The following is a 22,255-nucleotide window of genomic DNA, read 5'->3' as shown; positions in this document are numbered from 1 at the left end:
GCTGACCTCTCTCAGCCTGCCCCTGTGGGCTGCGGGGGCTCACGCTGCCGTGAAGGTGTCCGCGCGGGAAAGCCCGCGTCCCATCCTGTCGCCGGAGGTGGATGCGGGTCCCCCTCCCGTGAGCCATCCCCGCCTGCACACGCCCTGCGGAGCCGCTACAGGGTTTGATGCTCACAGTGTGGCCGAGATGCCCCCCGAGGCCTCCCCCCACCCCCGACGATCATTTGCCATGGAGAAAGGGGACAGGCTCTGTGTCCCGCTGGCTGGGCTGACGCGGAGGAGCTGCAGGAAAATCGGCATCAGGGGCCCCGTGTGTACAAGGGAGCCGCGGGTGAGTGGAGGTCGTCAGCACCCATGGGAGGCGGTGGGCGCCCTGGCAGTGTCCCGGGTGGGGGTGGAAGGGGAAAGGGGAAACTTTATCTGAAGGTCTGAAGCTAACGAGACACTATATGTGAATTAATTGTATTTAAATAAATTAAAAACAAAAAATAGACCCTGCCATAGATCCACCAACTGCAGCCGGGCAAGGACAGGGCTCTCCAAACACGCGGGCAGGAGTCGCGGCCCAGGGCTTGGGTCTCACCCCTGCGACCAGGCTCTGCGGTGTCCGGGCACTGCAGCAGGCTGGGAGGACTCAGTGTGCTCCCCGAGGGGCCCTGACGGGGGCAGGGGGAGCCCTGGCCCAGGCCGCCTCCCACCTGCCTGCATCAGGTGCCCAAGAGCTCATACTATGCAGATGGCTGGGCTCCTGACCCCCAACAAAGCACCTGGAGCCCTGCCCTGGATGCCGGACCTGGAAGGGAACCCAGGGGAGGGGCAGGCAGAGGGCAGCACATCTGCCCCCGCCCCGCCTCCTGCCTGCGGACGCCAGCTTGGGCCCTGGTTTCCAGGGCCGCCATCGTGTGGGGCAGGGCTCATGGCTGCTGCACTGTTGTGGTCTCAGGAAACCTAGGGATCAGGCTCAGGGTCTCCCGGGTGTCAGGCCCCCCCAGGATACATAGGGAAAGGCCCTCTGCCAGCTAGAGACCCCCTGGGCACAGGAGGACACGCGCACAGCCGGTGCCTGGCCAGGAGCAGCCTCTGCTGGCGGGACCCACAGATGCTTAGCACACGGTGCTCGAGCCAGGCCTAGCTCCACGAGGCTCATGGCTCGGGACCCATGGCCCCCAGGTGTTTAGGGGCCCAAAGATGTGTTTTCCTTGTCTTTCAGAAGAGGAAAAAAATGAACTGTTATGGTTGAATCTGACATCCGTCTTTGGACCAAAGCAGTCGCAGCGGACACTATTCAGTATGTCTTTTTTTCTGGGGCTGTGATCTGTGTCTGTAAATTCTGTGATTCTGTGATCTCTGTCTGTAAATAAATAAATGAAATTTTATCCATTCAGTTGACAGAGAAAGATCACAAGTAGGCAGAGAGGCAGGCAGAGAGGGGGAAGCAGGCTCCCCGCGGAGCAGAGAGCCCGATGCGGGACTCGATCCCAGGACCCTGAGATCATGACCCGAGCCGAAGGCAGAGGCCTTAACCCACTGAGCCACCCAGGCGCCCTCTTCAGTACCTCTTTATGGAGGAGGGAGGCCTCCCAGGCCACGTCCAGGGCCTCCACAAGTGCCACTGTGCTGGGGTGCCCGCACGGTGGATGGCAGCCAGGGCAGACGTGTCGGAGCGGAGCTGGGACAGGAGGGCAGGAGGAGAGAGGAGACGGGACGGGCACCAGGGAGCCAGAGGAAGGAGGGAGCGGGGCAAGAAGGGGCGACTGTCTCCCCCATGCTAGGCACTGGGGGCAAACGGAGCATGCTGCAAGCCAGCGGCCTCGGTGGCTGGCTGGGGTCTCTGCTGCCCCTGCCTCCAGCCCCCCCCCCCGCCCCCGGTGCCAGCAGCCCCGGCCACCTGGGGGAGCAGAGGAGCCAGTGAGAGATGTCTCTGCAGAGGGCCCGTGGGGCTGGGCGGGTCAGAGGGAGACCAGGAAGCACTAAACAGGGCAAGCTCCTGCCGACGCACCTACCCCCAGTACCGCACCCACCCTGGCCCTTGGAGGCCCCTTGGCAGTCTGGTCCAGACAGAGCTCTGAGGGCCTGCAGGCCAGCGTCGAGCACCATCTGGGGGCCTCTGGGCGGGTCCACCCTGCTTGCAGTCCAGGGGTGATGGGTCGGGGCTGCCAGCCCTGGGCGGCTGTGGGGCTCTGCTTTACCACCCAGTGTGTGTCCCCTGCACCCCCCCCCCAAGAGCCCCAGGAGCGCCTCCCTCCACTCCTCCCCTGCCGCCTGGGCTCCTTCCCTCTGCCGCGGTCTGTCCACTAGAGGGCAGTGCTGCCCGGCGTTCGGCAGAGGGCAGGCTGGTTGGGGTGGGGGCAGCGAGAGTGGGGGACATGGGCGGGGAGGACCCAGGGGTGGGCACAGGGGATCCGCCCCTAGTCTGGGGAAGGGGTCACCGGATCCAGTGCAGGACTCCCAGTTTGAGTTGAATTTCAGGTAGACAACAAATCACATTTTTTAGTACAAATATGTCCTAACTTAGGGGACACACTTAGCTAAAAACGTATTCCTTCTTCATCTGAAACTCAAGGCTGACGCTGTCCTGCATTTCTGCGTGCTGGATCGGTGACCCCGCCTGGGGGCAGGGGGACGGCCGGGTGGAGGTGGCCGGGTTCAGGGCGGGGCTGCCGCTCTGGCTCCGAGCTCATGAGCTCAGTGACTGGGTCTGACGGCGCCAGAGCAGGTGGGTGTTGGCTGCGGTGCTGGCAGACGTCCAGGCAGAGGCAGGGTGCAGCCGGGTGGTTCACGTTGAGCTGGGGTGCCTTGCTTCTGACCTCTGGGCCCAGTCTCCTAGACTCAGGAACTCATTTGTCAGGGCCTCTGGCTGGGGAAGTCTGTGGCAACTGTCGAAGGCCAGAGAACAGGTCAGCTTGCTCTGGAAAGGGTGGCCCCAGCTGTGCTTGCTGTTGTCGACAGATCTAGACTGGGGCAGTGTACAACCCACATAACTGTGCCCAGCGGTCCCAAGCAGTGTCTCTGTTTCTCTCTTCACCCAGATTCCCATCTCTATCTGCCAGGCTTCCCCACCAAGGCCTCTGTGTTTCTGCAGGAGTTTCCTCCGTTGCGAGTTCACCTGGATTTTGCCTGGTTCGGGGACGGAGTTAGGCTCTGACTCACTTTCCACCCTGGGGGTCTGCTATTGCCCCAGGGCTATCGGGCCCAAACCCACTGTCTCATTTGAGCAAGCCTGCGTGTGTGAGGGCACAGAGGGGCAGAGACAGAGCTCAGACACCCCACCCCGCCCCCCGGGTGAGAAAGTGGAGCAGGAGGGAGTCGGGTATCAGAGACCGGTGTGCAGCTTGACTGGGCCCCTTCCCACGACGGCTGCGTCCTTGTGTCTGTGTATCTGGACGTCCCACCGCGTGCACAGATGCACACCCGCCGCTCCTGCCGGGGGCCCTGACCTCCAGACTCCCTTGTCCCTTTCTGCGGGCAGTGTGCCCACTTGGCTGCGCAGACGTCCGGCGGCCCCTGCCTGGGTTCTGTGAGCCGACTCTCCAGGCAGCACCTGTGCTCTTCTTCGGGACCAGGGAGGAAGGCTTCCTTCATTCCTTCTCCTTCTCTACCATTCATTTGTCGCCAAAGACTTGCGGGAGCCTGTCTTGGGCCTGAGGCCCCAAGGCCCTGGGGATGGAGGGGGGAGCTGTGCAGACAGGCTGAGGCTCCAAGGGCCTCAGAAGTCAGGGCACCTGGGAGACCCAGACCCCCCAAGAGCGTGGCTCTGGGACTCAGAGACAGCAGCAAAGGGACCCACGTGCGGCGGGACTCTTAGTCCCGTGGTCAGAGCCTCGTCTCCTGAGTCCCTCATCACTCCCCTTTGGCCAGCTTGAACGGGGCCCCACAGAGGGGAAGAGTCGCCCAGCAGCGACGGCAGGTGGGACTGGGGCCCGGCCGTCTGCGGAGCCGGGGTCCCTCCTGCCCACTCCCCGCCTCAGTGGGGGACAACCTGATGGACAACCCTGAGAAAGGGGGAAACTCGCTCTCTAGTAAGTCGGTGAGCCTGAGCCTCCGGCCTGCCTTTGTCGAGGGGCCCCCGAAGGCCCAGACCAGCCGCATCACCGGCCACGGGTGTGGCTCATGGGGTAGACCCGGCCCCCCGCAGTCAGGAGGACGGGAGAGGACCCCATGAGCTCCCCAGGGGTGCGGGAATTCCGCAGGGTCCCCGGAGGGTGAGGGAGGCGGGGCTGGGAGGCCGCCACCCTCCTCCCGGTGCTGGGGGCCCTCAGGGCCTCCTCTCTCTCCTCCAGTGGGAGGCAGGAGAGACGGGGTCAGGGAGCCTCCAGGGCCCCCTGACCCAGAGGCAGCCCCTGAGCCAGCAGCCAAAGCCAGAGGCGGATGAGGCAAGGCGTAGGGCAGCCGGCTTGGCCCCAGCCCCGTGGACTCAGTGCGCTGGCCAGGGAGTGCTGGGGCAGCTGATCTGGTCCAGACGCCAGCTGGGCCAGGGGTGAGGGGATCAGAGGGCGCTGGCCTGAGAAGGGGCGGCTGGCAGGCCTGGCGTCCCGCACGCGGCGCACCCCCTTTACCCTCCTAGGCCCCAGGGGCCCATCCCCGTCCCCTCAGCTCAGACGAGAAAGCGGAGGCCCTGGGTGGAAGGGCTGCTCCCGGGCCACCCAGGGGGCTCCTGCCCCATCCCGCTGGCTGCAGTCCCGGGGCTGTCCTCTCCAGGACCCCGCGTTCCTGTCTATCCAGTGGGGGCTGGGCGAGGCCACCTCCAAGGGCGCATCTGGAACCTGGGGTTCTGGTTGCTGTTAGAGCCTCAGGTGAGGCTGCTGATGCAAGCATGGAGGTCAGACTGGCGCGCCGTGGGTGCGAGGGGTGCGTGGGGGGCCGCCGCGTGGGGGGCCCAGCTCTTCTGCACAGCTGGACGGGCCTCAGCCCCAAGAGCAGAACCTCCAGGTCTGGTTCCGCTTGGGGCCTCGTCTCCCCTCTTCTGCCCCATGGTCCTACCTCCCCGTGGGTCCGCTGCTCTGCCCGTCCCAGGCCCTCCTCCCCCAGCCTGGGACCCAGTTGCTCCAGAGGGCACAACCTCTGGAAAGGGTGACTTTCCATTGGCCCCTGAGCTCACGGCCACATGTCCCAGGCTCCGCGTGCCCGGGCCAGCTCCGTCCCCAGCGCCCCGGCCGGCTAGCCCTCCCCCTCCCCCTCCCTGCCTCCCTGGGGAGTTTGTGGCCCGGACACTGCCCACAGCAGAGACCTGGGAGTCTGCCCAGAGGCCTTCCCTCATCTATTTTTAAGCACAAGCCCATGAAAGATTCACAGGCTGCTTTATTTACAGGTGGCGGAGGGCCTCGGCCACGGAGAGGTCCGAAGCCCTGCAGGCCTGGGAGCCTCGGCTCGAGAGCCCCTCTCCCCTACCCCCACCCGCCGGGCTCTCCGAGCTTCCTCCCTTGTGTTCCAGGAGTCTGCTCCCCCGGTGCTGGGCCCCCGGAGATGCCCCTCTCCTCCCCAGAGGGAGCAGGGGTCATAGGAAGCTCCCCCCACCACGCCCGTGCCCAGCGGTACGGTGGGCGGCTCCCTGGCCCGCACCCCTGCTCTCGCAGAATTGCCCAGAAGCCCTTCCTGAGCTGTCGCCGTGCTCCTGTCTCACTTCCTCCCCGGCAGTTTCCACGAGGGAGGAACCTACCTCCACACGCCGAAGGCGAAGTCGGGAGAGGCCCTTGCCGGGCCAGCCTGGGCCATGGCCCAGGTCATCCCAGCCCGGCTGGGTGAGTTAGCGTCCCCGTTTTACAGACTAGGAAGCCGAGGCTTGGGTGGTTTGGGCAACTGCGCCAACTATGAAGCCACATCTTGGAACATCAGAGCCCGGGTGCCCCGGCCCTGCCCCAGGTGCCACGTGGCGGGGAAGTGCCACTCAGTGCTCACTTTATCTCGGCTTCAGGCAGAGACAGCCCTGGCCCTTCCCTTCAGACACGCCACCCAAGCGGAGAGAAACCTGGAGAACACAGGGCCCCGCCCAGGAGGCGGCCCTGGGTGCACGGGCAGGTGGGCTGGTCAGCCTCCAGCGGCTCTGCCCATGGGAGCCAGCTGGTTTCCCATGGCCCAGCACCCAGCACCTGGCACCCAGTGATGGTCCCTCTCCTAGGCTGTGAGCTCCTGTGGGCCTCGGGAGGTGGGACAGCTCAGCTTCAGTTGTGTCTGCTGGCATCTGGATGAGCCCAGGAGGGCCCAGGAGGGCCCAGGAGGGCCCTCGGCTCTTACCCAGCAGGGACTGGGGCCGACTTAGTCCGGAGCCCCCCAGCACACCCCCAGGTCATCGTAGGGACCCCAGACCCCTGGCAGGGTCAGACAGGACACTGCGCATCCCTGCCCACCAGACCAAGTCTTCTCCATTCTGGGGTGGAACCTGAGTGGGGCCACACCCATCCCTACTTAGCTGAGAATCACTGATTGAAGAGAAAATCTCTCTCCACCACCCAGAAGATTCTCCAGGGCTTCCCTTTCTAGAGACAAAAAGGGTTTTGTTAGCTTTCCAAATAGGACTGGGCGGTACTGAGTATTTCTTTCAGACCAGACCACGCCCGGGGAGCGCCAGGGGCATGTCCCCAGCCCCCAGGCCCCCCCCAGGAATGTTTTCTTTCAACATTGCCCCAGGAGGAAACTGGGGAAGAAGGTGAGATTGGGTAAGAGACTTTCTGTTTGTATGAGGACACAGCAGTGATCCCAGAACTGCTGCCCCCGGGAGCCAGAGGCCGTCCTCTGCCTCTGGCCCCTGCCACTGGCCACCTCAGGCAGCAGGTGTGGACATAGTGACCAGGCTCCTCCCCTGTCATTCCAGCAGGGCGACTCTCGGACTCTCGCCTCTGGGAGGTTCCACCTGTAAAGTGGGGGTGCACTTGCTGGGGAGTACATACCCGCCGCGAGCCAGGCGTGGGTCTCAGTGCTGGTCGTGCCCCTGTGAGCAGGACAGACGGGCCCCGCCGGGTCAGGGGGGGCTCAGCACAGGCCTGCAATCCCATCACCAAGTCGTAGGAAGTGCTGGGAATAGGGGCAGGGTGAGGTGGGGCAGGGCGGGGGAGCTAGAGCTGGAGGGTCCCCTTGGATAGGGCGCTGCTCAGGGACCAGAAGGAAGTTCCCCTCAGATACCGCGGCCCCTTCAGCCCGGCGCAGCTGGTGAGACCCACATTCCGTGCACCCTGTCGGACCCCTGAGGACTACATCCGCAGGCATTGCTGGCAGCCGCAGAGAAGCCTGCTGGGACCCAGCCCCCTCTGGACTGCGGCTGCAGCCCTGTGTGGTAACCACCCGCCCCCACAGACCCATGTGCTCTCCAGTCTTGCTGCCGTCTGCCCAGGGGCCCAGGGATCCGCCAGCCTCCCTGGAGGGCTCCCGGCCTCCCCTGGAGGGGTAGCATGAGCCTGTCGCAAGAATGGAAAGAGACCAGGGCTGTACTGATGGTGTGACACGAAGATGTGTCCCCACAGATGCACGGAGACGGAGCCAGGAGGCTCTCATTGGTCCCACAGGGAAACACCATGCATGGAACTCAGGTGAAGCAATCCTCCTGTGGGGACACGTTGGGAACATCGTGAACGGCCTCCACACCCACTCAGGGAGCCCCATCTGCCCAAGACCAAGAGGTCCCCTTGAGCCCCGGAGGGAAGCGTTTGTGGGTGCACAGACCCGCTCTGAGACAGCAGCTCCTTTCCCACGGCCCTGTCCCTGTGCTTTAACAAAACCACCATTTTGCACTGAAAAAGGAAAGAAAAAACAGAAAAGAAAACAGATTGGGGCGCCTGGGTGGCTCAGTTGTTTAAGTGACTGCCTTCGACTCGGGTCATGATCTTGGGGTCCAGGGATGGAGCCCCACATCGGGCTCCCGGCTCAGCAGAGAGCCTGCTTTTCCTCTCCTGCTGCTGCTCTGCCTGCTTGTGTCTCTCGCTCTGTCAAATAAATGAATAAAACTTAGAAAGAAGAGGAAGGAAGAAAGAAAGGAAGAAAAGAAGAGAGAAAAGTAAAGAAACCAGGTAGTTTCGGAGCTGTCAGGAGAGCATGTCAGTAACAGGCTGCTTCAGCACCTGAAAACCCCAGGATGCACAGATACTTCCTGACACCCTTAGGAGGGCCGGACCTCCACGGGCATTCTGGAAATCGCAGCAGACCCAGGACCTCAGCCAGTCAGAATAGGCCAGGTGCCACCTTAGTCTGGGACCCGGAGGCTGCCCCTGCAGCTATGACCCCGATACCCAGCCATGGCCCTCCTTCCACCCCCCGCCAGCCGACCATGGAGCTCAGGTGTGAGCACAATGGCTGGATCTGCTCCTGGCCATGGTGACGCACTGTCTTGGCACCCAAAGCGGGCACCCCCAGCCACGCCCAGAAACCCGTCCCATTCCTGCTGCCTCCACCCGGACTGTGTGTGCCCATCAGGCCCGCAGAGTGAGGTACCCCAGGGCCAGCCCCCTCTCCTTGAAGTTGCCCCAGGGGACCGGAAGGAGCAGGTGGCAGTCTCTCCCGCGCGGTTCAGGGGCTCCTTTGCGTGGCGACCTTGGGTAACTTTGGAGCTATGCTCTGGGTTAAGGGGCCACGGGGATGCGCGGAACACAGGGTAGGTAGGGGGAGGGGAGGCCCCGAACGCGGGGGAGCGGCGCCAGAGCCCGGGGTGACTCGCCGCGCGGCCAGGCTGGGACCGGGATCGCGCCTCCAGGAGCTAGGTGACCGGGCGGCAGGGGCAGGGGGAGTGTCGCGGGGCGGGGCGGCGCAGGGCGGTGCGGGGCGGTGCCCCGGAGCGCGCGCCGGCAGGGCAGTCGCGGGGCGGGGCGGGGCGGGCCGCGCCTCACCTAGCAGCTTCCTGGGCGCGCTCGCTCCCCTCTCCGCCCCGGGCCGCCCCGCCCCTCCGCCGTCGCAATAAGGGGCACGGGCGCGCGGGAGGAGGCCAGCGGTCGCCTGCCCGCAGGTCGTCCTCTCGCGGGACGGAACTCAGAGCTGCAGCCGAGGCCCGCGCCGTCGGGGCTCCCGGGACGCCGCCGCCGGGGCGCGGTCCGAGCGTGGCGGGGCCATGGAGCTCTGGCCGTGGCTGACCGCGGCGCTGCTGCTGCTGCTGCTGCTCGTGCAGCTGAGCCGCTCGGCCAGGTTCTACGCCAAGATCACCCTGTACTGCGCGCTCTGCGTCTCGGCCTCCACGGTGGCCGCGGTCGTCTGCCTGCTGCGCCACCACGGCCGGACAGTGGAGAACATGAGGCAAGGGGACCTGGGCTCGGGGGTGGGGGGACAGCGCCGGGGCGCGGCGGGGCGGGGCGCGGGGGACACGGGGCTCGCGCCGGCCGGGGGGACAGCGCCTGGGCGGGGCGGGGCGCCGGGGACGCGGGGACTGCGCCGGCGGGGGGGGGGGACCCGCGCCCGGGCGGGGCGGGGCGCAGAGCGAGGCCGCAGCCCGCTTCCGCTTTCCTAACTTTCTACTCTCCCGTCCCTCCTTCCTGCCCCGCCTGGGGATCTCGGGGCTCCCGGGCGGCGCGGCGGGCGGCGGGCGGCGGGCACGGGTCCTCGAGAGCCCACGTCACAATGTCTCCGCGCCCCGGCCCCGCGCGGACCCCGAGGGATTTCAGATGGTCTCGGTCTCCAGCGTCGCCGCGTCCTTCCGACCCTCCAAGGGCCCCGCGGGCCGCTCAGGGCGTTCTGGGCGGCGGGCGGCGGGTGGCGGAGCTGCCCTGGGCCAGCGGGGAGGCGCTGTCCCGCTCCACCCGCCGGGAAAGAGCAGGTGGGACCGCGGGGCTTGCAGGGGGCTGGGCGGTGGGGGGCTTTGCTGGAGCACCCGCCGGGCCTGGAGGAGGCGCAGGGGCGGGGGGCATCCCGGATCCCGGATCCCGGTCCCGGATCCTGTTCTCTCTGCACCGCTCGCCCCCGCCCCCGTCTGACCTGGGCAATGAATGCACCTGAGATGGTCCCCGCATGGGACTCTCTTTGCTTCCCGGCCTGTCCACCTAAGGAGGTGGGAGGCTGCGGGAGGGGTGGGTGGGTCTGACCCCTGAGGTCCAGCCTCAGAGTGGAAGGAAGGGAGCGGTGGCTGGTGGTTTTCTGTGGACCCCTCTGAACTGGGTAGTGCGGTGGTGTGAGCCGGGTAAGGAAGCCAGGCCCGGCTGAGGAGTGGTGGGCCTCACTGGGTCAGAGGCTAAGGAGTGGGGGCTTCTTCCTGCCCTGTCTCCCTGTGTCTGATCCCAGGAGGGCTGTTGCAAACGTTTCTCTCTGTGGCTTTTGCAATGGCTTCTTGGCTGTGGCCTGCCGTGAAGATTCTGGGGTCCCTGCCCCCCGCCCCCATGTGGTTACAGGGCAGTGGGTGAGGGTTGCTGACTTGTCCATCCAGGTGGGCCCATGCTGCCGGGACTGGCCCACACTGCATGGGCCCTCCAGGCCCTGTCCTTAGGGATTTGTGGCTTCCTGCCCTACCCAGAGCAGAGCATGCTCCGTGGGTCTCTGGTGGCCTCGCCTACCACCAGCAGAGCCCAGATCACCATCCCAGGGAGCAAGGACCCCAGAGACAGCCCTCTTGTGGCCTTTCTGGCCATTTTCCCATGTGAAGACCTGTTCCAGGGGCTTCCTCAAAGCTGGGCCCGCACCACTCGAGGACAGGGAAGCTGGAGGCCATGCACCTCTCTGAAGACGGGCCTGAGGTTAGGGTCCTGGAGTCCTGGAGCCCCTGTGGGCAGCAGGAGCCTCCCCTCAGCCTTGCTGGGGGCTGGCCTCCGAGCCAGAGGAGGGCGTTGGGTTCAGGGAGCCACAGGCCGGTGAGCTACTTGGAGGCAGTCCTGTCCCCCCACCCCGGAGCCAGGCCAGGGGATGGCATATGTGGTTCTGAGGTGGCAGGGGCGGGTGCAGGAGGCTGGCAGAGAGCTGGCCCCAGAGCAGGTCTGCAGCAGAAGGGAGGGAACCGGGAGTTGACAGTCCTCGTCTGTCCCTCTCAGCCACAGGTGTCATCAGGAAGCGTCTGTACAAGCAGCTTCCTCGCCTGTTAAAGGGACTGACTCACACTTCAAAGCTGCTTGCCGGGGTCAAGTCAGAAGTGACCAGTCTGCTTTCTCATTTGGAGGCTGGTCATACTCGGTCTTCCTTGGCCTGCTGGGGCTTGAGATTCTGGCCAACTGGGCTGAACCCCTGGGGACCCTGGAGGCTGGGCCAGTACCGGGTGGGGGCTTCCTGCTGCGCTCCCCTCTCCAGGGCACTCCCGGACTCAGGCTCTGTGAAGCGGCCACCTCAGGACGCTAGTGGGGTAAGAGGAGGTGCTCTGCTTGCCCCAGGGAGAGGCCACAGTCTCCTGTCCCGGACGCCCCAGCCGCCATGGTGATGGTGCTGAAGACCCCCTAGCCAGAGCTGAAGTGGGGGTACGGGTGGGGCCTGCTGCGAACAAAGTTCCCCCGGAGGGTGCGGCCTGGGGAGACAGACTAGGGGGCTGCTGCATGGCTCCGGGATCCAGGACAGACCCAGGAGCATGGAGGTGAGGGGCAGGGACGCGCCCTCTCCTCACCCATTCATCTTTCCTGGACTCCTGGGAAATCTGGGCATCTGGGCATCTGGCTTCCCTTCTCTCCGGCCCTGCTCTGACTTCTGGAAACTGCCCACCTCGCTGGGCGCTGCAGCGTCCGCTCCCACTCCGGTGGCGTGTCGAGGTGCCCCCCGTGGGACGAGCAGGGCTCCGTGCCTCGCTCCTCTGACGAACAGTCTGAGGCGCTCCCTGAAGCCAAGGCCTTGGGAGGCCCAAGGGGGGTTGGGAGGAGGCCGTTGCCTGGGCTCCCAGAGCTAAGACAGGGCAGAGCTGGGGTGCAGACCCCCCGCAAAGGCCGCCAGAGTGCACGTTTTCTGTGCTCCCTCTGTGCCCACCAGCGCGAGGGGCAGCGGCAGTGCTGAGAACCGGAGACCCAAGCTGTGGGTGCCTGGAGCTAGGGTGGGGGTGGGGGGAGCAGCCCTGCCCTGCCCGCTCCCTGCTTTCCTGCCTTCCCCGGAGCAGCAGCGGCCCCTCCCCACGGGGCTCCAGGCCACAACCCAAGGAGGCCTTTGCCTATTAGACCTCAATTCCGAGTGTGCAGGGAACAGCGATGGGAACAGAAGAGCAGAGGAGCCTCTGACCCCCTGGGGCCCGAGACCCCAGGATCCCTCCCAGGCTGGTTGTACACGGTGGAGTCCTAGGCCCTGTTCGCTCGTCCCAGGAGGCAGATGCCCTGGGAGACCAGAGTGAGGCCCAGCTGTGTGATGGGAACACAGTTTGCAGGATCGGGAAACCCTAGTGACGGCGGCCTCACCAAGAGACCACTTTTTCCTTGCATCAAAGGAGACCAGAGCTGGGCGGCCCATGCCCTGCAGATGAGTTCCAGCCTCCAGGCTGTGGCTCTACCAGGATGGGGGGCCCAGTGTGCATACACGACCTTGGCAGGGCCTCTGAGGGCTGGAGCACATGCTTCCGAGTCCATCTGAATGGCCAGGTCCCGTTTGGCCGCGGCTCTTGGCTTCAGGGGAGGTGGGGCCAGGAGACACTCCATCTCCTGCCTGTGGAACCTTGAGGAGGGGAGAACGGGGTTGCTTGGGCCAGAGACCTGGGGCTTACTGGTGGCCATTAGGATTTGAACCCAGGACAGCCCAGCCTCTTAGCCAGCGCTCCCAGCCACTGTGTGGTCCCGGGGTGTGCACGGGTGGGGATGGAGTGCATTCGGGGGCCCCGTGGTACATGGGGGCTGGCAGGGAATCCTGGTTTTGCAGGAAAGTCTGGCCTTGTTTTTCTTAGAGTAGGATGGCCAGGGGCGGACTCCCTCCCTGGGACGTGCGGCTGCAGGCCCAGCTCCCTGGAGCCCCGGAGACCCTGGGTCAGGACCGGGGGCTCGCCAGCAGCACCAGCTTCCAGCCCCCTGCTCTTCACCCCATTCCCCACAACCCCTCCTGCGACCGAACTGGCCGGAAGCCCTGCCCCGCGCCGCTCGGGTCCCTCCCACTCTCCTTCTCTCCAGTCTCCTCTCCAGCTTCAAAGACACTTGCTGGAAAACATTCCTGCTCTTGCCAGATGGTCTCTCTGGGGCCTCCTGTCCCCGAGCAGATCCATGGCTCTCTGTGGCCTTCCTGACAGAGCTGCCCTCAGGTGGGCCCCACCCAGACCCCTCACTCTCTGGGGCAAACCCAGCAGGGTCTAGCTGAGGACTCTAGCCGCCCAGATCTCCTGGGAGCACCCGAGCCCCGGGCCAGGGGCTGAGGGCAAGGTCCACAGGTGGCCAGGGCCTGGCCTTGAACTCCTTCCAGCCGGGGCACATGCTGGTGGGGGGAGGGGCGGGGTGGGGATTCTGTGGCTGCCCTCCCTGGATTCTTCCTATCTGCTTGTGACGTCACCAGTCACCGTTCCCGGGGTCCCAGCCTCTTGGGCACAATCTCCACGCCCTTCCCCTTTTCACCAGCAGGAGTGAAAGCTTCCAGGGGTGGGGTCAAGGGCAGTGCCCAAGGTCATGGCTAGGGAGCGGGAGCCAGGATCTGATCTGTCTCACCCAGATATTGGGAAGGCCCCGGGGTGGGGGGGTCCTCAGGCTGAACACAGAAGGTCCAAGGAGGCTGGCTGGACTCCTGTGGGCGCTGGAAAGATCTGTGGTGTTTGAAGCCTTTGGGCGTTCTGGGCAGTTCCTGTCTGGGGTTAAGTCGAGGGCTCCCTGAGAAAGATCGGGAAGGGCCAGGACATCTCATCTGCTGGAGGAACAGCCCTGTTCCGGGGCCTTGAGGTGGAAAGGTGGCATCAGTCACCCCACCGGTTGCTGGTGGGTGCTTCTACAGTGCTGCACCAGGCACCCAAGGCATCCCAGACCGCCTGGGCTTCGAGTAGCCCGGCTGCACCCCTGCCCGCCTCCCTGGCTTCTCTCCCCAGGGGTGTGGGGGCTAGGGAGGGAGGGCAGCCCCCAGAGGTGCATGCGCATGTCCCGGGGCCAGTGCCAGGGACACCTGCTTCAAGCTTTGGGATCCTGACTCCCGACGGGCAGCTCCTGAGCCCTGCGGCTTGTGGAGGGGCACTCGGGTTAGGTGGGCTTTCCGTGCAGTGGGGCTGGTGCTCAGGACGGGGTTGCTGCTGCGGGCCAGCCAAGGGCATGGCCACCTCCTCCAGTCCTCCGGATGCTGGGCGGCATCCACAGAGCCTCGGGGAAGGGAGACAGACAGGTTTGCTTTTGCAATCCTGGAATGCCATCTCGCAATCCTGGGTCTTCACCCCACCCCACCTCCAGGGTGCCCTTTGCCTGGCAGTTTTCACGTGTTTTCCAAAAACGAGGTAGGGAGGTGGTTCCGGCCCATCCTGGGTTCCCTGCTGCATGACCTTGGGCAAGTCACTTCCACTTAGGTTAAACTGCCTCTGAGTGTCCCACCCCGTGGGGTCGCTCCCTGAGCCAAACAGGAGGCTTCCTGTCATGCCCTCGCCCAAGGCAGGTGCTGTGCGTGCCTGGACGGTGGGCCTGGGTGGTGGTCCGCGCTGGGCCTGGGTGGGGGTCCGTGCTGGGCCTGGGTGGTGGCCCGCGCGCTCCGCTCTCCCGGGCAGGGACCCTTCCCTGGCTTTCTCTCCCTGGAGCTGCTGCAGAGCCTGGCTGGCCGCCGTCTGCATTGAGAAAACTGTGAAAACAATAGACGTCGTCACCACTTTCACAAAAAACCTTGATCCTGTGTGGCACTGGGAAGAGGACAGGTGGACAGGCGTCCACGTGTGACCAGCGCCTGTCCTGTGGCCCGTCCACTGCCCATCGCCACAGCAGCAGGTGTGCACGCTTGTCCCCCTGGAGGCCGCTGGCTGAGGTCTGTGCCCAGCATCTCCCACGGTTCCAGAAACCCCCCACCCGTGGTCAGTCCCTACATTACGTTCACCAAGACGTGCAAACAGGAAGAGGGAGGAGTCCCGGACACACGGTGGGGACAGTCGCACAGCCCCGAGGGGGGATTTCATGCCACTGAACCGGACGTTTAAAAATGGTTAAAATGATGGGGGCACCTGGGCGGCTCCGTCGGTGAAGCGTGAGGTGTCTGCCTGGAGCCACCAGCGCCTGCAGCCCCTGCGTCACGGTCTCCCCTTGTCTGCCCCGGCCAGATCCGACTGCCACCTCGCCTCTCCTTAGCGGGGGATGTTCACATGGTCTCGGGTTTTTCTTTTTTTTGAAAGATTTTATTTCTGAGTAATCCCTGCAACCCCACGTGGGGCTGGAGCTCAAAATCCTGAGATCAAGAGTGGCAGGCGGCGGCCCTCCAGGTCTTCGAACCAGACCGCCCTTGAGGACTGCAGGCCTGCCTCTTGCAACTAACTGCCTTCGGGTCAGACCCTGGGAGAGGGACCAGATTTCTTTTCTTCTTTCTTCCTTTCCTTCCCTTCTCTTTCCCCTTTCCTTTTTTTTTTCTTTGTTTCTTTCTTGATTTATTTATTTGGGAGAGCACCCACAAGCCCGGGAGGGACCGAGGGAGACACAGACTCCCCACCGAGCCTGAAGTTTGGGTTCAATCCCATGACCCTGAGATCATGACCCTGAGCCAAACCAAGAGTGGACATTTGACCGACCCTCCCCCCCCCGGGCGCTGCAAGACCAGATTCCGCGCGGCTTTGCCCAGGTGCTGCCGCTGTCTCCCCGAGCAGCCCTGTGAGCAGCTGCCGGTTCCTCCTGACATCCCGGCCGACCCCTCCTGGCCTTCTCTTCGGTCCAGGCCAACCTGAAGAATGAAAACGGGGCTCCCGATTTGATGTGCGTCGCTTTGATTTCTAGCGAGAGGGAAGATGTTCCATGTTTCTTGGACCTTCCCGTCTTTCCCCTGGGTGAAGTGCCCGCCGTGTCCTCTCCGTGTCCCCGCAGTCGTCCTAGTGGCTGAGAAGCGGTCTCTGTAGATGAGAAACGGTGCCCGCAGACATGAAGCAGCTGGTCAGCCGCTCCGCCTGTGTCCAGGGCCGGCTGGGACGCAGGTCCCCGAGCGGGAAGGGACAAGGGGGTACGTCTGGCCTGAGCTGGCCAAGACTGGCAGGTCCAGGGAGAGGGATGGCCGGTCTGATCGTGCAGAGAGCTGGGGCTTTGTGGCCGCCCCTCCCTGGGCCTCCATGCCCCCATCTGCAGCTGTCCTCCCGCGGGAGTCCGTTTTGCGAAAGGGCAGTTGAGTGAGAGCCTGGCTTGCAGACCCAGAGGGCAGGTCCCCAGGCATCCACTCCCAGAAGGCCCGAGAGGAGAGGAGGAGACGGATCCACAGACGCGGGGGGCAGGGCCGGGGGAAGGGGCTCTGTGCGTCACGGGGGATTGAGTCCAGTCTGGGAAGGGCGCATTCTGCAGGGACAGAGGGACGGACGTCCGTGGGAGCATGTTGACGTCCCCGAGCTGTGCCCGAAACAGCAGTTCGGAGGGTGCGTTTTAGGGCTCTCCTCTCTCGAGGGCCATCCCCGGGCCTTGGGCAGCTCATTACTCACCCCGTGTGTAAAATGGGGAATCGCTTCCTCGCCGTGGGCGCTGTTGAGGGGCTCAGATGCCTGGGGGGGCTGTGGGGGCTGCCCCAGCCTTCTGTGAGCAGTGCAAGGGTCCTGGGTCAGTGGTGGGTCAGCCCCCACGGGGGACAGGAAGGACCGGGGCCCTGCAGGGAGTCACAGGGCGCTGAGCCTCACCCTGTGGGCTGACCCCTACCAGAGGCCGTCCCAGGTGGGGCGCTTGTCCCAGCCGTGTCCTCCAAGGCCGTGGCACCTGCGGACTCATCCCTGCACCCACAGCCATACGCGCCCACCCTGAAGGTCCCCGATGCCCTAGGGCAGCCCCTGCAGGTGCCGCGGTGGGGGTGAGGGTACCAGCCCAGCGTGGCTACTGCCCTACACTCCTCATGGCAGGGTGGGGGGGCACGTCCCCTCGTATCCGAGTAGTCGTCAGCCCCTGGGAAGGCCTCCTCTTGATCTCTTGTGGGCACCTTCTTCGCGGTGTGGCCCTGCCCTAAGGGGACGGTTACGTCCCCTGCCAGGTTTTTTTCCCCAGAGCCTACAGGTGGGGGCCCGCCTCTGCAGGGAGCAGGGATCCCTCCCTCTCTCGGTTTTATTATTTAAGGTTTTATTTATTTATTTGACAGACAGATCACGAGTAGGCAGAGAGGCAGCCAGAGAGAGGGGGGAAGCAGAGAGCCCGATGCGGGGCTCGATCCCAGGACCCCGGGATCACGACCTGAGCCGAAGGCAGAGGCTTTAACCCACTGAGCCACCCAGGCACCCCTATTTTATTATTTTTTAAAGATTTTTAGTCATCTCTGCACCCAACATGGCCTGGAGCCTGTGACCCTGAGATAGGAGACCCTTGCTCATCCAGGCAGGGCTTTTTGATGCTGATGTGGCTGAGAACCACACCCAGCCCAGCCCTGGGGGCTCTCAGCCTCCAGTCCCCTTCCAGCTGCCCCTGGCTAAACAAGCAGGGGTGTGGGGTGAGGGCGGGGCTCCACAGCAGGTTCCCCCAAAGCAAATATACAAGAGGACGCCCCCCCCCCCCCCCCCCGCTTTGCCAGGTGCTCAGTCCCCAGAGGCTTCGCTCCTGTTCCCGCCAGGGAGGCAGGAGACCCGGCTGCACTCACTGACCCCTGGAGGGACAGGACCCGAAGGCTCTTGGAGGGGAAGGCGAACTCAGGGTCCTGCCAGCAGCCCCAGAGAGGGCCCGCTGGGCTCCGTCTGCTGTCTGTTCCCGACAGCCCTTCCCGGCTCCCGGCTGGAGCCCAAGATGGGATGCAGGGCAGGGGACCCCTGCTCACTGACACTGTCTCCTCTCAGGATCATCAAATGGTTTGTCGTGAAGTTCAAGTATGTGTTCGGCCTTCGTTTCGAGATCAAGGGTCTCCAGAAGCTGGAGGTGGACCACCCCTGTGTCATCATTTCTAACCACCAGAGCATTCTGGACATGATGGGTAAGCCGCAGGGGGGCTGGTGGGAGAGCAGGCCCTTCTGGCTGCAGGCACAGCCTGGGACACTGCTCTGGCCCCTGTGGGATGGAGTGGGGGGGCGGGGGCTTCAGAGAGGTGGAGCCTGGGCCAGATGACTGGTGGGCAAGGGGCGTCAGCCCAGGCCAGGGGGACCCGTGCCTCCCTCTGGCTGCATGACAAGACTGTGTGTGCCTGAGGCTGGGGACGCGGCTCTGCTGCCCTCACTCTGGCAGCTGGGAGCTCTGCCTCACCCCTCCCTTTACAGGCGGGCAACAGGCCGAGAGTCCACATGACTTGGCCAGGTAGCCCGTAGGAAGGCATGACCTGGCCCCGGCCTGCTGGTGGTCGAGGCCCAGGGCTGGCTGGCTCCTCCTTGGGGAGGTGGCTGCCCGGCTCTGAGCCCGACCCCCACCTGCCTGGTGTCCCGTGGCCACCTGCAGGCCTGATGGAGGCCCTGCCCGAGCGCTGCGTGCAGATCGCCAAGCGGGAGCTGATCTTCTTGGGGCCCGTCGGTCTGATCATGTACCTCGGGGGCATCTTCTTCATCAACCGGCAGCACTCCAGGACCGCCATGACCGTGATGGCCGACGTGGGCGAGCGCATGGTCAGGGACAATGTGAGTGTGGGGCTGGCCGTGCTTGGCCGTGCGAACACCCCGCCGGCGGCAGGTGCCGGTCGGTACGTCAGCCCGAGGGCACCGCGAGGTCTGGGGCTGAGCCCGCGCGCTGGCACACCGACACGGCGGCGCATTGGCAGTGGTGGCCTCAGCTGAGAGGCGGGGCTCCTTAGGAGGGGGCGGCCCAGGGCCCTGAGGGATAGTCCAGGACAGCCGCCACCTCTCTCCCCCACAGCTCAAAGTGTGGATCTACCCTGAGGGCACGAGGAACGACAACGGGGACCTGCTGCCCTTCAAGAAGGGCGCCTTCTACCTGGCGATCCAGACCCAGGTGCGCCGGGGGACTGCCCTCCTAGCGGGCCGGGGAAGTGGGTCCAGGTTGGCTTAAAGCCCAAGGTGACTGCCTGGTCAGGCTGGGGCCACTGGGGCTCGGGACCACCTCCCACTGGGCAGATCCCGGGCCCCCTCACCCCTCGAGCAGCTGGCTTCTGGCCTGCTGCGGGGGGGTCGCCCTTCACCCACTCTGAGCACCAAGGCTAGTGCCGATGGGGCCAGCACCCAGCTTCGGCACCCGCCTTGGTCGCTGGCGGGCAGGGCCCCAGGGGAGGCAGAGGCGGCAGGCCTACTTGCTGGGCTCTTGCGCAGGCCTAGCCCTTGCTGGGCCCTGCTGACTGTGGGCGGGGCCGATGAGCAAGGCCTGAGGCTGGGGGTGGGGTCGGGGGCCAGCCAGAGTCAGGCGGGCCCAGGACGACCTGAAACCCCCGCACTGGGCCCCTTGAGCTCCAGGGCGTGGTCTGCCCCAGGAGCGATCCCTGACGAGCTGGGGTGCCTCCAGCCCCGGGGCAGCGTCTCCCGGTGGGGAAAGGGTGGTCTGGCCCAGTTCGTGTAGGGGACAGTGGTCGTCTGTGGTCAGGGTCAGGGGCTTCCGTGCTGCCTAGTCAGGGTCTGGGTGGTGGCTGGGCAGGGTCTGCTCCTGGCACGCCCCAACCCCTGCACAGTGACCTCCAGCATCCCCTGGTATCTGGCTCTCCTTGCAGAGGCTCCAGCTCAGGCCCCCGGAGGTGGTGGTGGGAGAAGCAGCCGGTGAATGGGGTGGAGGAGAAGCCCCGGCTTTGAGCTCTCAGCCCCGCGGCCGGCAGCCCTTCCAGCTGGCGGGTGGAGGGCACCCCTGCCACACGCCTGGGGCTGATGTCCCTTCCCTTCACTGCTGGCATGGGAGAGAGGACCTCGGGGGAGGGGGAGAGGATGCCGAGGGGGCTCTGGTGAGGCTGGGCTGGTGCAGCCCTGGCTGGGAGCTGGGACGCGCTCCCTGTCCTCTGCACTCCCCCCGCCCGCCGTCTGCAGCCTGCCTGTGCTCCAAGCCTGCAACCTGCTGGTATCAGGGAGAGGCTCCCTGACCTCCAGGGTTAACCATGACCCCCAGGGGCCGTTTCTGACCGTGCTGTCTTCCAGCAACACCAGCAGAACCTGTCCCCTCCCCGGCGACAGCTGTCCCCAGTCTCCCTAGGACGACCTCAGTGACCTCCAGCTAAACTGTGCAGGGCCCTGCCCCCCTGGGCATTCTTAGGGACCCAGTGGGGGCACAGACGCGAATCGCAGGGACATGTGCCAGCCCAGGAAGGGGTCCTGGTGGGGAGGAGGCTTGAGTGACATGTGGGAGGGGTTTATGGAATGCTGGGGGCAGGGCCTGCTGGTATTCCTGGAAGCACCCTGGTCAGAAAGAGCCCCCGGGGTAATCATTAACGTAGGGCCTGGAAGGTGTCCCAGGCCTCGGGGTCAGTGCCTGGAAGGGCCCTGTGGCACGTCACCTTGCCTGTTTTGCAGCCACAGGGACTCCCGGGACCTCCTTAGGCAGAAGGCAGGCAGGTGGCAAGACTCCCCCCACTAGCTCATCCTGGGGCTCAGGGGGGCTGGGGGTGGGCTCCTGCACATCCTCAGGCACCATGGCTTCCTGTCTGCAGGTGCCTATCATCCCTGTCATATACTCCAGCTTCTCCTCCTTCTACAACCCCAAGACGAAGCTCTTCACCTCAGGTATCAGCCCTCCACCTGCGTGCCCACCCCCCACCTGTGCACAACCTCGAGCGTGGCTCCTTCTCAGTCCTTGGGACAGCCGCCCAGGCCCTTGTGGGGTAGTTCCTGTTTCGGGGAGGCTGCTGTAGGTCAGTGATCCCTCGGTGAGGAGGGTTCACACACACACACACACACACACACACACACACACACAGGCCCAGGCTGCAAAGCAGCCGCCCAGGTGTCCTAACTATTCCCGCCCCCATCCCGTGCCCACCTGCCGTGGAGCTGGGGGGGGCGGGGGGGGTTCCAGAATGTGGGCATCTGGTGCCTGGGCAGGAGGGGTGGGGGGGTTGACGGGAGGAGCTGGGCTGCGTCCCCCCCCCGCCCCCCCACGTGGGAGACTCGGGGCCGCCTAGACCAGGGTGGAGGATGGAGGTGGTGGGTGTGGGGCGCCCGGGAGGGGGTGGGGGCAACTTCAGGAGGAGAGGAATGTTCTGGACCTCGGGCAGGGCTCGCGGGGCACCCGGTTGTGAGCCCCTGCGGAGTGCGGGGTCAGGAGCTGCGGCTTTGCTTGTCTGGTGACTCACACTTGAAAACCAGCTGCCTGAGCCTAGGGTGTCCGGGAAAGGAAAGACCCCAGCCCTGCCTTGGGCGGTCTGGAGGCCCCAGGGAGGCCAGTAGGTGGCCGAGGAGGAGGGAGGAGGGGAGAAGGGATGCGGGCGGACAGGGGCCCCAGGCCACTGATGGCCACTCTGCTCCGACAGGAACCATCAAGGTGGAAGTGCTGGATGCCGTCCCCACCAGGGGCCTCACGGTGGCCGATGTCCCCAAGCTGATGGACACCTGCCACCAGGCCATGAGGACCACCTTCCTCCGTGTGTCCAAGACACCCCAGGAGAATGGGGCAACCGCAGGGCCTGGTTCCCAGCCAGCCCAGTAGCTGAGGCCTGGGCTGGGGCAGGACCTGGGGACAGGACAGGCCGGGCCAGGGGCAGGGCCTGGCGGGAGACAGGACAGAGGGACGTCTTCCCTGCCCTGGTTGCTCAAGATCACTGTGTCCCCTAGGGTCCCCCCGCTTTCATTCAGGGCTCTGGATGCAGGAGGCTGCCTCTTGTCGTTGGCCTCGGACCCAGGCCTTTGATGTCTCCCCAAAAGGAGAGCTGGCTGGAAGCTCCCCAGGAAGCCCACGCTGGTGCCTCTTGGACGTGGGAGCAGGCCGGGGACCAGCTGGGCAGACAGGCAGGGCTGAGCTGCACGGCCTCGGGAGACGCTGCACCCTCCTGCCTGAGGCTGTGGGGCACGGGGTCAGGCTGGGTGGCCCCCACAGCCCTCTGGGAGAAACGGGACTCTGCGGGGGGCGGTTGGACCCCCGCTCTCGTGCAGCCTGGGCCTCAGGGAGAGCCATGGAGCAGAGATCCTGCTCCCGGGCCTTGGGAGCAAGCCACCCGGTGGGCACTGCACTCCGTCCAGGTTTTTTAATAAACGAACTCTTGGAAATCCCTGGTAAGTTGAGGTCACTCAGGGTGGCGGGCACGCTGGGGGTCTGGGGAAGGAGGAGACAGGTTTGCTCTTTGGCTGCTGGCCGTGGGGGAGGGGGGCGGGTGGAGCGAGATTGTCACCGAGAAGCCATTGTCATTTTCCCGGGAAGCACTGACAGTAGCCCCTTTCGGAGAGGGGGACCAAGACCCCATGCCCCAGGAAGGCCCGGTGTGGCTGGAGCCCCTTCTGGGCCCCACGGCTGCC

The 22,255-nt window shown here is 65.2% G+C and overlaps 1 protein-coding gene and 1 long non-coding RNA gene across 3 annotated transcripts; one reads left to right on the top strand and one right to left on the bottom strand.

Annotated features, from left to right (window-relative positions):
• Positions 1-448: 448 nt before the first annotated feature.
• Positions 449-6,033, bottom strand: LOC101673190. Its single transcript, XR_199765.3, has 3 exons — positions 5,657-6,033; positions 1,557-2,876; positions 449-1,351 (listed from the first exon to the last, which is right to left on the bottom strand). It is a non-coding gene; the product is annotated as an uncharacterized LOC101673190 (long non-coding RNA).
• Positions 6,034-8,777: 2,744 nt separating this feature from the next.
• AGPAT2 (1-acylglycerol-3-phosphate O-acyltransferase 2) lies at positions 8,778-22,009 on the top strand. Of its 2 annotated transcripts, XM_045082733.1 has the most exons (7): positions 8,778-9,210; positions 17,732-17,865; positions 18,321-18,496; positions 18,732-18,827; positions 19,534-19,579; positions 20,458-20,530; positions 21,277-22,009. In XM_045082733.1, exons 1-7 carry the CDS (start codon positions 9,029-9,031, stop codon positions 21,575-21,577), a joined length of 1,008 nt encoding a protein of 335 aa, XP_044938668.1. In that variant the 5' UTR covers positions 8,778-9,028; the 3' UTR covers positions 21,578-22,009. The 2 variants fall into 2 exon arrangements, with proteins under 2 accessions (XP_044938668.1, XP_044938669.1); XM_045082734.1 differs by lacking the exon at positions 19,534-19,579 and having other exon boundaries at positions 8,780-9,210.
• Positions 22,010-22,255: the final 246 nt, after the last annotated feature.

This window comes from Mustela putorius, unplaced genomic scaffold (assembly GCF_011764305.1).
Source record: "Mustela putorius furo isolate JIRA1106 unplaced genomic scaffold, ASM1176430v1.1 tig00000596_pilon_pilon_pilon, whole genome shotgun sequence".
Taxonomy (NCBI): domain Eukaryota; kingdom Metazoa; phylum Chordata; class Mammalia; order Carnivora; family Mustelidae; genus Mustela; species Mustela putorius.
Note: the sequence above shows the minus strand (reverse complement) of the source record. Positions and strands in the feature narration are given on the sequence as shown.

Bases quoted from the DNA above. Each gene is read 5' to 3' on its own strand.
- AGPAT2 (XM_045082733.1), top strand. From the start codon at position 9,029: ATGGAGCTCTGGCCGTGGCTGACCGCGGCGCTGCTGCTGCTGCTGCTG. The intron at 17,866-18,320 runs GTAAGCCGCAGG...GGCCACCTGCAG, and splicing joins GAGCATTCTGGACATGATGG to GCCTGATGGAGGCCCTGCCC. The intron at 20,531-21,276 runs GTATCAGCCCTC...CTGCTCCGACAG, and splicing joins GACGAAGCTCTTCACCTCAG to GAACCATCAAGGTGGAAGTG.